Source organism: Asparagus officinalis, chromosome 4, assembly GCF_001876935.1.
Source record: "Asparagus officinalis chromosome 4, Aspof.V1, whole genome shotgun sequence".
NCBI lineage: Eukaryota > Viridiplantae > Streptophyta > Magnoliopsida > Asparagales > Asparagaceae > Asparagus > Asparagus officinalis.
In genome coordinates this window covers 89,493,193-89,505,291 of record NC_033797.1, presented here as the reverse complement: position 1 = coordinate 89,505,291, position 12,099 = coordinate 89,493,193, and the positions used below count along the sequence as shown (strand labels likewise).

General features: G+C 44.6%; 1 protein-coding gene across 1 annotated transcript in view; it reads left to right on the top strand.

Moving 5' to 3' along the window:
• Positions 9,597-12,099, top strand: part of LOC109839028 (scarecrow-like protein 8) — a 4,048-nt gene continuing 1,545 nt past the window's right edge. The window contains exons 1-2 of the mRNA XM_020407460.1: positions 9,597-9,817; positions 11,567-12,095. Coding sequence (XP_020263049.1) covers positions 9,597-9,817; positions 11,567-12,095 — 750 coding nt within the window. The remainder of the gene's footprint in view (positions 9,818-11,566; positions 12,096-12,099) is intronic.

Here is a 12,099-nt window from a genome sequence, read left to right as displayed (position 1 = left end):
GTGAAAATAACAAAGTCTACGTATTCAACATCGTAGCATCAAAACTCATGCCTTTCACGGATGGGGGATTTTATCTCAATCGATTATTAGAGATAAGTCTACATCTAACACACGTTGCCGGGTTGTCCATTCCCGTAAAAATGACGAAGCCTACGTATTCAATATCGTAGTCATTTATTATTATTGACTTAATAGCACCTGAATCCATGTCTTCCACGTATGGGGACTTTATCTCGATCCCTTATTAGAGATAAATATACATCTAACACATGTTGTTAGGAGGTCCATTCCCGTGAAAATGACGAAGTCTACGTATTCAACATCGTAGCACCAAAATCCATGCCTTTCACATATGGGGTACTTTATCCCAATCCCTTAATTAGAGATAAGTCTACATCTAACACATGTTGTCAGGTGGTCCATTCCAGTGAAAATAACGAAGTCTGCGTATTCAATATTATAGCATCAAAATTCATGCCTTTCACATATGGGGGACTTTATCTTGATCCCTTATTAGAGATAAACCTACACCTAACACGCGTTGTCGGGTAGTATACTCTCGTAAAGAATGACAAAGTCTATGTATTCAATATTGTAGCACTAACTCTAAGAGAGTTCATTCTTTTAGTACAATGTTACATGTGAAACAGACCTAGATAATGTACATGCTAGCCCGACTCAAACGGTAGTCGGTAAAGGCTCATCAAATCCGTTGATGGTTGAGGGTTTGTTAAAAATCCTATAATATTATGTTTATTTATTCTAAATAGAATGAGTAATCATAATAAAAATGCACCAATCAAAAGTTTTATTTTATTGATGAAGTAAAATCAAAGAGTACAAAGATGGTGTGATCAATCTACAGAGAGCTGTCGACTACGAATTTGTTTCTCTAACTTTGAGGGTTCCTCTGAGTAAGCTTGTTCGAGTTCAGTCTGCAAATCAGATTTGATGGAGTCTTCAACAGTGGCCAATGCCTTTGCAACCTCGTTCTCCATCTTGGCTAATTTCTCTCTCTCTCTCTCTCTCTCTTGGGCTTTAGCTTCTCGAACATCTGAGCTTCAGTACGCTTCACACCCACCATATGCATTTCCCGGATAGCCTGAGCATCCTTGGCCTCTCTAAGTTCCTGCTTGAATTGGGCTATTTCTGCACAACCTGACTCGATAGATCGATACAAATCAAGCCTGATTCTTTCCTTATTGGCAAGACCCATTTCCATTTGTCTTACACGACCACGTTGCTATTGAAGCTCAAGCCCAACGGATGCTCGTATGTCGTGTCATTCCTTCAGCTTTAACTCCATTCGAGCAACAACATATGAGGAAACACCGGCAACCTTTAGTTCCCTCAGCTTGTCAAGCTCTTGCTCTAAACGAGCCAATTATGCAACAATGGAGTCTGCCAAGTCGCCATAGCCTTCTTCCCTGATATCTGACACGTGTCGATCAAGGAGATGCCTAAAGCTGTTGAAAGGAAATCCCCTATGAATGACCCTATCAATTACTGCATTCAGGAAAGAAGTGAAGCTGAGGAGCTCTGTGCTAATCATGGCTTTGTCTGTATCTTCATCCGACATGAACACCTTGATAGACTCAAATAATGATGGAGGAGGCGCTGCAATAAAAGCAGAAGAAGTAAGCACTCCAAAGATTGTTAAAATCAAAATCAATACTTAGGATTCTAAAGCAGCGGTGAGAGGAAACTTACCGATGCCAGCTGAAGATCCCTCAACTAGGTGCTCTTGGCCCAACCCCGCTAACCCAGTTCCATGAGTGGATAGAGCTTGTTCAAATACGATAACGGTCGACGTACTAACCTCGCCAATTGGCCTCAATTTTGGCAGCCTCGGGCTGAGAGGTAGATGGTGGAGTTCTAACAGTAGCTTGCTCCATACCCAAATTGCCTAAATCCTTGAGCTGTTCAGTAGCCCCAGAGGTTGTAGCTGTATGAGCTCCAGTGACTGGTCCTACAATTAAAACTCCCACGTGGTCATCTAAAATTAACGAATGGATAATAGTGGTCGTGGGAAAAGATCCATACCTACAGATGAACCAACCTCAACTGTTGGTACTGTAGCCTCGCCATGAACTTGCTCTTATAACATATCGGCAAGTAATTTATAATTAGCTTCAGAGAAGTCTGTCATTTTGTCAAGGGCATGTTCATCCAACTCCTCGATATCGACATCATGAAAGGCTTCCTCCTTGATGGGTTCCCCTGTCATGACATATACAGAGAAGCTAAATTTTAAGCACAAGAAGGAAAAGCTAGGATTCATGTCAAATGGAGATCGACTTTACCTTCAGCCACCGCAACGAGTTCCGCAGCCCCAACACTAGTGCTCGCTTCCTTCAGTTTCTCTAAAAGAGCATGATGCGTAGAAATGATTAGAGGAGACACGATTTCCAAATTGTTCAACTCTCTGAGTTGCTACCTGAATAAGGTAGTGTCTGGATGGGATATACCTGTGTAGGAGGCTGTTGGGGTGAGTTCGATGGCAGAGTTGGGTTGAACCCTAGTATCCGTGCCAGCTTCAATGCTTAGAGGCTCATCACTAATAGCTTCACGCATTTGTTGAGTGAAGCCTCATCTTTCGCAATGAGTGAAGCCGGGAGAAGCAAGCTCGTACGGAAGCTCACCTTCTTCAAAACCCCCTAAAAAAGAGAAGAGGAATATATTCAGTAAACTTGAAAATGAAGTATGAGAAGCAAAATAGAAGTGAGATATTACCTTCTTCTTCAATGGGAATGTCGCCAAACGGCTCCAATTTGAATGAAGGTAATTCAGTATGCAGCTTGTGTGCGACCTTATTCCGCTTCATAAGTCGAGCTTCTTTAGAAGCAATAGGTCTTTCCTGTCAAAACTTGGTGCACAACTCAACACACGGAGAAGTTGTAGTCTGAGCCTAAGTCTCTGCATGAGTTGAAGGCCGAGATCTCTTTCGGTGGACAAGGCTAGCTTCGACAGCTTCTTCTTCTTCCTCTTCAACTCCACCTGGAAGATCAACTGTCATCTTCTGGGGATGAGTGAACATGATCTTCTGCCTTGGATTTTTCGGAGCTTCAAGCGACTTAGGTTTGTTAGGTTGTCGGGTACGGCGGGCAATCAGCAAACTCACACTCCCTCCAGGAAAGAAGGATGATGGAAGGCTTGATGTATCTTCTTCCTCTTAGTCTCCCTCAGCCCCAGTGCCTTCATCTCCAGCTGCATCCTCTTCGGAAGTCTCTTCTTCATCAGTTGGAAGAGTTTCCTCCTCCTCTGCAGCTACTTGTTTGCATTTTCCAAAAGGTCCAATAGGCTCCTTCCCCCTCCTCAAGAGCACAACCTCTCGAACTATGTCTGCGGTGCGCCTAGCTTCTCCTTCTGCCTCTAACTCTGATATTCTCTTAAGCATGGTAGGTGTGTTGGCATCTATAAGCCATTTGCAGCAAAGGAATGTAATTTGCAACGTACACTCTATAGTAGGAAGTTTAAATCTAACACCTGTGCAACCAGCTACACTCCAAAACTAGGTGTGAACTCTGTCAATCAGTCCTCCGTGGGTCCACAATCTCCTGTTTAGATTCCCGATATACAATTGGTCATATCCAAACTAACGGGCAAACCGACAAGCGAGATAGGGCCCGATGATGCAACTATTATTTACCTAGAAGACGAGGTAGCTACGGCGAATGTTCATCAGCCAACAGAGGCATCCCACATCGAGAACAGTTCTACTTTTCCCCGGCTCTTCATCATTAATCAACAACTCATTGTAGTAACTGGAAAATTGAGGGAAACACTTAAAAAATTCCCAACTTTTGTGAACCTTGAACTATCAGTTCACTTCAAGCCACTGTCAGGCTTCCCATTTACATTCATCCAGTGTCTACATTAAAGGAATACTTGGGTCCGCAACACTGAGTGCCGTCATCAAATCGGAGCAGTGGAGTAAGCCACACCATCAGATAAGTATACGACAGCTCGATTTTTGTGGTGGGGATCTCACTCGACGGCTTACTTCCTTCTTGTGTAAAGCCGGTATCCAAGTGTCAGAGCCCATTATGAATATCGACGATCATCCCCAGAAGCAAAGAAAGTTTTTTCCGGTGGCGAACTCAACAGCCGAAAAGAGGATCTCTATCAGCAATGCGTTAGAGGGTTGGTGCGGCATGACACACTTCTTCAACCAAATTGCCAAATAGCCCGCTAAAAGAGTCGTCAGCTAGATTTACTTCAGTGCGTGCCGTAAGAATGTCTGAAACTTGGTGCCCTAAGAAACTTGCCCTCAGTCGTGCGAGTTATATTCGACTGCACCCCTATCTTCTCTATCAAATTGTTGATATTCGATGGGGTCAGAGGCGTCAACTCGCAAATTTTCTGGCCAGAATGGTCTTCCAAGTGCTTAAATAAGTAGTCTGCAAACTACTTTAAGCTGAGCTGGGGAGACTTCTGCTTAGCCTTAATAACTACACCTGCCAGAGCGGTCTGATAATGACACGTAAGCTCCCATAAGGTGTCATATCTGGTGGAGTTAGTCATCTTCATCTGACTCAATTAGCGGTTGGTAGGGAAATACTCTTTGATACGGTAAAAATCTCCCATCGGTAGCCCTAAGACCTTCATCAACTCGTGAAGAGGCAGTCTCAATTCTCCATTCTTGATGAGGAAAGTGTTAGTGTCCAGATTGTAGGTCTCGAGCAACGTGAAGAAGTGGTTCACGCTAATAGGGAGGCCATACATACTGGCATGGATAGGGATATATAACCCCTTCTCAATTCGTTCCATGCCCCATCGCCCGAGTATGTAACTCGTCATCCTTGTCCACCACTTATCTGATGACGATGCACCCAACCATAAAACCTGAACCCCTTGATGGGCAACTCCCTTGCCCAACCTTGCAAGATAGTTCTTCACAGTGGCAGCCCTAGTCGGCAGCTCATTCTGTGACACTTCATCTTGACCCAACACACCTAGATGAAGCCTACAAATGTAATTCCTATCGATGGAGCCTGGGGTCTTGCTTTGGCTGATAAAATAATGCATCCGCTCCTAATCTTCAGTTAGACACCACAACATCTCCCGGGTCACGACCTGCTTCCTCAAATGTGTCAGAGAGTAGTGACGAGGAATTGGAGGGAGGAATCCGCGGTTCCCATCATATTCATTCAGCCATTGCTCAGGGCTGCAAATAAGAATCTCAGGATCCTTGACGGAATCACCAAACAAGAAATTTGGCTTTCTTAAAGGCTGGGTTGTGTCCAAGTTCTTTGTGAGTGGCACGTCCGTGATTAATCACCATAGTGTACGACGACTTCCCTCACGCACAAGCCTAGGGATCTCTTCAGGCCAGTTTATGTCAAATTGAGGGGCCTCATCATGAAAGGGTGTCCCATCAGCAGAGGTGTAGACGACGTTGCTTTGCCCACTCATCGCACGAGGGGAAAACACTGCTGACGGGAAATCAACTACGATAAATAAAAGGAGATTTATTGAACACAATTAAAGAAGAAATTTTCTAAGGCAAAACAAGGAGTTGAACTTATTTCACAAATTCACGAGATAGAGTCATTGCCTTGTGATTTGCGATACGATCACAACTATTTCATATATGAGAGACAGTGTGCATCTTTCCGCAAACAACGAGACAATATATTTCAACCACACTCCGAACGAAGAGAAAATGTCAATGGCAAAGAAGTCAATTGCGATGGACAAAAAGGATTTTTCGGAGACAGTTGAAGAACAATTTTATGGCAAAAGAAAGAGTTAAAATTGATCACGCAACAATTACGAGACAAGGACATTGTCTCGTAGCTTCCAATATAGTCTCAACTATCTCGCCATGCGAGACATCATACACTATCTCGGAAACTACGAGGTAGTGCACATTGCCTCGTAGGTTAAGAGATGGTGTATAACTCATTTCTTTACCTTTGAATGTGTATTGGCCAAGCAAAACACGTCTACTAAGCATCGATCCCCGCAAAAGAGCATACCGGCTCTTCCCGAATGCCTCGCAAAGAAGAACAAACGAGGATACACGTATAAAATTCTAATTTTTAAATTGACAAAAAAAAAGAAATCTCGCCTCCGAAAGATGTAGGAGCGGGAGCCTCTCTCTCGACTGGCTGAGAAGCTGATCTACTCCTCGGGATGCGTGACCTCATAGGAGACATCGTCAAAAGAGGGATTTGATCGATAAACCTACACGTAAAAGTTAGGGTTTCAATCAAAATTCCAAACACAACACATTAAACCAATCCATTACCTGAGTCTTAAGGTTCGAGTATCATCCAAAATCAAGTGGAAATAGGTTTAGGGAAGCGAGAAATACAAGTAAGGAGATTATACCTCGAGGGAAATCTAGGGCTTGAGGGGAAATCGCGAAGAAAACTCGAGAATCGTCAAAGCACGAGAGGTTGACGTCGGTTCCTGTCAAGAACAAAAGGAAGATGAAGCTTGAACGGTTTACACAAAGAAAACGAAGAAAAGAATCCAATACCGAGAAAGGGTTAGACTTTTGGGATGAAATTCGGATAAAGACTTGAAGGAACCCGAAATTAAGAGCCTTTGGTGTAGCTTCATGCCAAGAATCAAGAAGAACCAAGCTTTGGTGAAGAAAGAACCACAGTAAGAGCTTAAACCCGAGAAGAGAGCACCAAAACCCTAGGTTATTCAAAGAGGAATTCGACCAAAATCAAAGAAACATAGATGAAGGAGGCTTGGGAAATCTTTTTATAGGGTTCTAGAAGGCAGGCTTTTCAACTGTGAGAGCGGGGAAGTTACGAGAAAATCGCTAAAATCTAGATAAAAAACAAGCAAACGACCCCCAACCTTTTGAGCGAGACACGCTAACGTGTCTCGGCCTGCGAGACAGGTTAAACTGTCTCGCTCACGTGGGACACTTTACCCTATCTCGCGCGAAGGGTTGACTTGACAAGCCTCCAAAAATGCATTTTTTGGTATTTTTGGCGTATATCAGGTACGTATCTACACTCCGATGAATACATGATCATAAACTACTTCTCCTTGAACCTTCGATAGGTATATGAGGTTAAACTAATCCCTAAACTCTAAGGAATATATGAGTATAAACTGCTTGTCCACGCTCTAACGCCTTAAGAGCTTAAACTGTGTAGACTCCAACTACGTATGAGTATAAACTGTGTTTACACCGGAACAGAAGTCAACGCCCGACAACGCTTCAATAATTTTGTTAAAATTAGGCACATGATAATTCTATGCCAAAAAGTTCCTTTGGGAGTTCAATCGTAATTCAGACACGAACTCCCTTTGGCCGAGACAGCAAACACTGTCTCTCCCAAAGGGGTTGTTGGTTAGGGTTTGTTTTAACTTCTTATCTTCAGTTACGGTTTCTAAAGGCTATAAATACCCTCTTAACACCCTAGTGCACGACGTACTGAGAGAGAAAGCAGATCTGAGAGCGGAGACTTGATATTTTTGACGAACTTTGAGCACGAGAGAGAGAGAGAGAGAGAGAGAGAGAGAGAGAGAGAGAGAGAGAGAGAGAGAGAGAGAGAGAGAGAGAGAGAGAGAGAGTCTTTCACCGTTTTCAAGCAATCGCAAGATCCTTCGGTTTTTCCTCATTATCAAACCTTGATTTCATGTTGTAAAGAGTATTTATCTTACATTGCTAAGATATCTACTTCTGTTCTTGTTTACAAGTCGAAACATCAACATCAAGCCTTCTTCACGATCAACTTAGATCGTTGAATCAGTGGTCCACGGATCAAAGCGTTCCCGGCACAGGACAAGATCTCACACAAGCAGAGGCTAATAAATAGTTTCTGCGTGTATTTCTAGGGAATATCTCAAATTTTGTTTTCTTTGTAGAGAGGAGTTTTACAAGTGTAAGGCTCGCTCTTTTGTTTCCATTGTAACGATAAACGATTGTAATGGAAGCTGCAATGAAACTTATTCCTGACGCAAACATCTATAAATTCAAAGAAAAAGTTCAAGAATCAAACAAAAATTCCAAGAATTCTATTCAAAAAAATTTTAAAATCCAATCTAAGAGTTCGGGGTTTTAATCGTAAAATCTGAATCCAAGTCCCAATCCAAGAATGTTGGATTCATGGACAAGTACCCGAGTTCAAATTAACAATCCGGAACGAATAACACCCCTCCAGTGAAATGGAATTTCTCTCGTCGCCATTTGTTTACCAACTCCTCGAGCTATTTATTTTAACTGTTAACTCCGTTCTATATGATAAAACTGAATCATAATCTAGTATACACTTCCGAAGAACAATAAGAATTCAATACTTAATAGATGTTATGCCAGCAATCTTCTACTGTACACTAAAATAAACTCAAATGTCAGGATTCGGGTACATACATCTTGAAAGTTGGAGGGTTTTCAGACGAAATTAAAGTAATGGTCCACAATTGTGTTCGTATTTATCTCCGAATCAATCTATTATTGGTGACCTAGCTCGTGTGGACATCTTCATATCCATTTCTTTTCGCTTCGTTTTCTTTATCCTTTTTGGAAGAATAACTATGTGTATTGTGTAAGTTAACAGTGCGAAAGAGGAGCAACAAATTCAATGCTAGTTGTAATGTGATTAACAAATATCTCCATGCTTTCATACTTTTGGCAAGTTTCCTCCTCAACTTGCTATACTATCTATGCAACATATGTGGAGCTAAAGTCTAATTGTACACACAGCAAACAATTTTGTGGTTACCTACGTATCGTTCAAGAAAGGTAATATCTTAATCTTCCATTGGACTGAGTGTATTGCTTAGGTGGCGGTACACAATGAGGAGGGAGAATTGGATGAATACAATTATCCTTAAAAAAAGTTACTATCACAGAAAATATGCAACGGTCTTAATTCATCGTATTAATCATTTAGTAAAAAGAATATCTATGCTAGATTATTGAGCTAGGAAACTTTGTTCACATATAATAAGGTAAACCATTTATATAGGTGCACCCTTAATATATACAAGGCATTGGAACCATTGACACTTTCTCCCATTTCGAGCTGACCCAAGGCTCGGTATCTCTTGAAATAGGCTAAATATTACTTAAATTTCATGCACTCAATTTGTGATTACATATATTCACTTGTTTTTGAAGCATTTATACAAATTAAGCTACGATTGGGCACATTAATTAATGCCTTGTGTTATGAAAATTTGAAAATTTTTTACCTCAATAATTCCATATGACATCGCATGCTAATTCTAAAACTTTTAAAGTTTTTATGTTTAATAACTTTGCTGAACTATTTTTATGATTACATACCAGAATGTACTAAATTGCTAATTTTAAAGAAGAGATTTTGTTACAGGGACCCAAAATATAGCACCAATAGGAGGGGCATATGAGGTGTCCTCCTCATATAACATAATGAGTTGGTCATCATTAATGATGATCAGCTCATTATACAATAGGAGGGGGACATCTCACCCGTCCCCTTGTTGGTCTCATATTTTGAGTCATTGAGAATTTTTTTTAGAAAATGTAAGGTACATAAATGAGGCAAAAAATAGGTGAATGTGTATAATGCGTAGCGAGTGAAAGTGTATCGTAGTTGAGTGCAATTTCGCCTAGGAACTACGGCACCCCTCCAATAGGGATGAGTCCAGCAGAACAAGTGGCTGGCGGGGATATGCAAAGCAAGCCCAAATGGACGGTGGCGATTGATTTAACGGCAAAGCCCAACATCTCGGTAACCGACGTGGCATCGTGCTTTCTCGCGTGCCTCGGGGTGAGATCGTCAAGCGAAGAGCACGAGCAGCACACGGTCACCTGTTTTAGGGGGGCCCCGCCCCGCAGCAGAATGTTCTCTGTGGCTGGGTGCACACGTGGCGGGCACTGGGGATCCGTTTTCACAGAAAGCGGGTGTTAGGTCCTTTGAGAGTTCGGTTCGCTAACCAATTTCGCCCAATCCCCACACGCAAGGCCCTACAATTCAGTTATCCCCAAATCTATCCCCAATGCACTTGCTATTTCCGCCAAATTCCATTGTCATTCCGAGGGTAATCACGTCTTTCGACAGGCGCCTTTTGAAGAGAAAGGTAGGCCGGGGCCAATTCGGTTCGAGTGGCGAGGGCCTCGCCAGCGTCGCCCCCACTTACCGAAATTTAGAGTTCGAGCCCATCAAACCGACAAGTACCGGTCACTTGAACCGGTAACAGCCGGTTTCCTCACAGGCGGAAGGCACCGATTGGTTGAAGAGCTCTTACTAGTTCAGAGCGGAGGGAGGGAAAGAAACCTTCCCCTTTTTTTTTCCCTTCCTCCTCATTATTAAATCATTATTTAAATCATAATTTATACATACGGAAAAGCGATGTAAGAGCAGGGCAAGAAACCTACTAGGACAAGGAGGTAAAACTTTAACAAAAAAAAAAAGAATGCCTTTTATTGCGGGTTCGGCGGAATAGAATCCCAAATTGAAAAGCTCTGAAACGGAGAAACTCGTGAGAAAATCATGGGAAGGGGAGATTGAGCTCTTAGATTCCGAGAGAAAGAGGAGAAACCACCGAAAAAGAGGGGAGAGAGAGAGAGAGAGAGAGAGAGAGAGAGAGAAAAGAAGAGAAAATCTCATTGCCATTGGGCTGACTGGCCCTTCCCGGCCGCGTGGACCTTCGGCCGGATCATACGGCCACGGGCGGTCGGGGTCTGCCGCTACAATTCCCTACCAGAAGCAGATCTGACGGCGGAGCGGGAGGCGGCGGCGGCGGCTGGCCGGCCGGTCTTTTAAAGCAGGCGCGGCTGTTACGCTCAGTTCCGCTGCACGGAGCTCGAGAGGCGATGCCAGCAGGATACAGCACGCGCCTTCTATCTCCGATCGGTGAAGCAACGGACTATGCATCTCAACTCCCCTATGTCTCCCCTCTCCCCCAATGCGATCTCTCTTCATAATTCCATCGCATTCATTTCATCGCTCTTCCTCGTTTACGTCGTCGCGCGAATTTAATTTCAATTTCCTCAGAAAAAGCCACAGCAGCAGCAGCAGCAGCAGCCAGCCAGAGAGTTTAAAAGCCTCAAGATCTTTCAAACCCTTTGCCCCTCCGTCAGCAGAATCTGAGAAGAAGTCGACGATCCAAGAATCAGCCTCAAGCCAGCTGGTGAGAGCCAGCTTCTCCTCGGACGACGACGGAGGATGCCGTCAGCGATCACGGCTGGCGGTGCACCAGCAGCGCTTCTGGGTGTCGAAGCGACTGCAGCAGCTCGATGTCGCCGTCCCCCCATCTCCGCTCCCGCTGCCGCCTCGCAGCGAACCGCTCTCTCCCCCTCTTCGGCGACTTCCTCGCCTCATCTTCGACGTCCTCCATCCCGCCTCGCGCGTGCCTCTACTCCAACCCCCTCCGGCGTCCCATCGAAGCAGTTGCTCCCTCGACACCGCCAGCGCGCGATCTCCGAAGGCAACTCGACACTGCTCGACCAGCGAATCTCGCCTGTCTTTGAAGCGGCGCGGCCCGTAATATCCGCGGGGATCCGCGAACAGCGGCTATGGCCAGCGCATGATGGTTACAGCCCTCGCCTCGTGCGCGTTGCAATCCGTCGCCGGAGCGGACGGTAACCCTCACGCCATCGCCCGAGGCTCTGCCGCGTCTTGAGCACCATTACGGCGACTCAGATGCTGTACGACGGATCTCCCTGCTTCAAGCTCGGTCTAATGGCCGCCAATTTCGCCATTCTCGATGCTACAAGAGACTATTCCAAGATTCACATCGTCGATTTCGACCTGGGCCAGGGCGGACAGTACGCTTCCCTGATCAACTCCATCGCCGAGCGGTCCCGTCACCGTTTATCTCCTCCGTTTGTTAAGATCACCGCTGTGTGCGACCCAACTTTCCCCTTCAACACTCTCATCACGGTCAACAACCTCAACATCATCGGCGACAAGATCACCAGGCTCGCCGAGCGCTTCGGCATCACCGTCAAGTTCAACGTCCTGAACTGGAGGATGACGGAGCTCGATCGCTCCGTGCTCGGGTGCGAGCCCGGCGAGGCATTGGCGGTCAATTTCGCATTCGTTTTGTCTCGGATTGCCGACGAGAGCGTCTCTCCAGCGAACCCACGTGATCAGCTTCTCCGGCGAGTGAAGTCCCTCGAGCCCAGCGTCGTCGTCG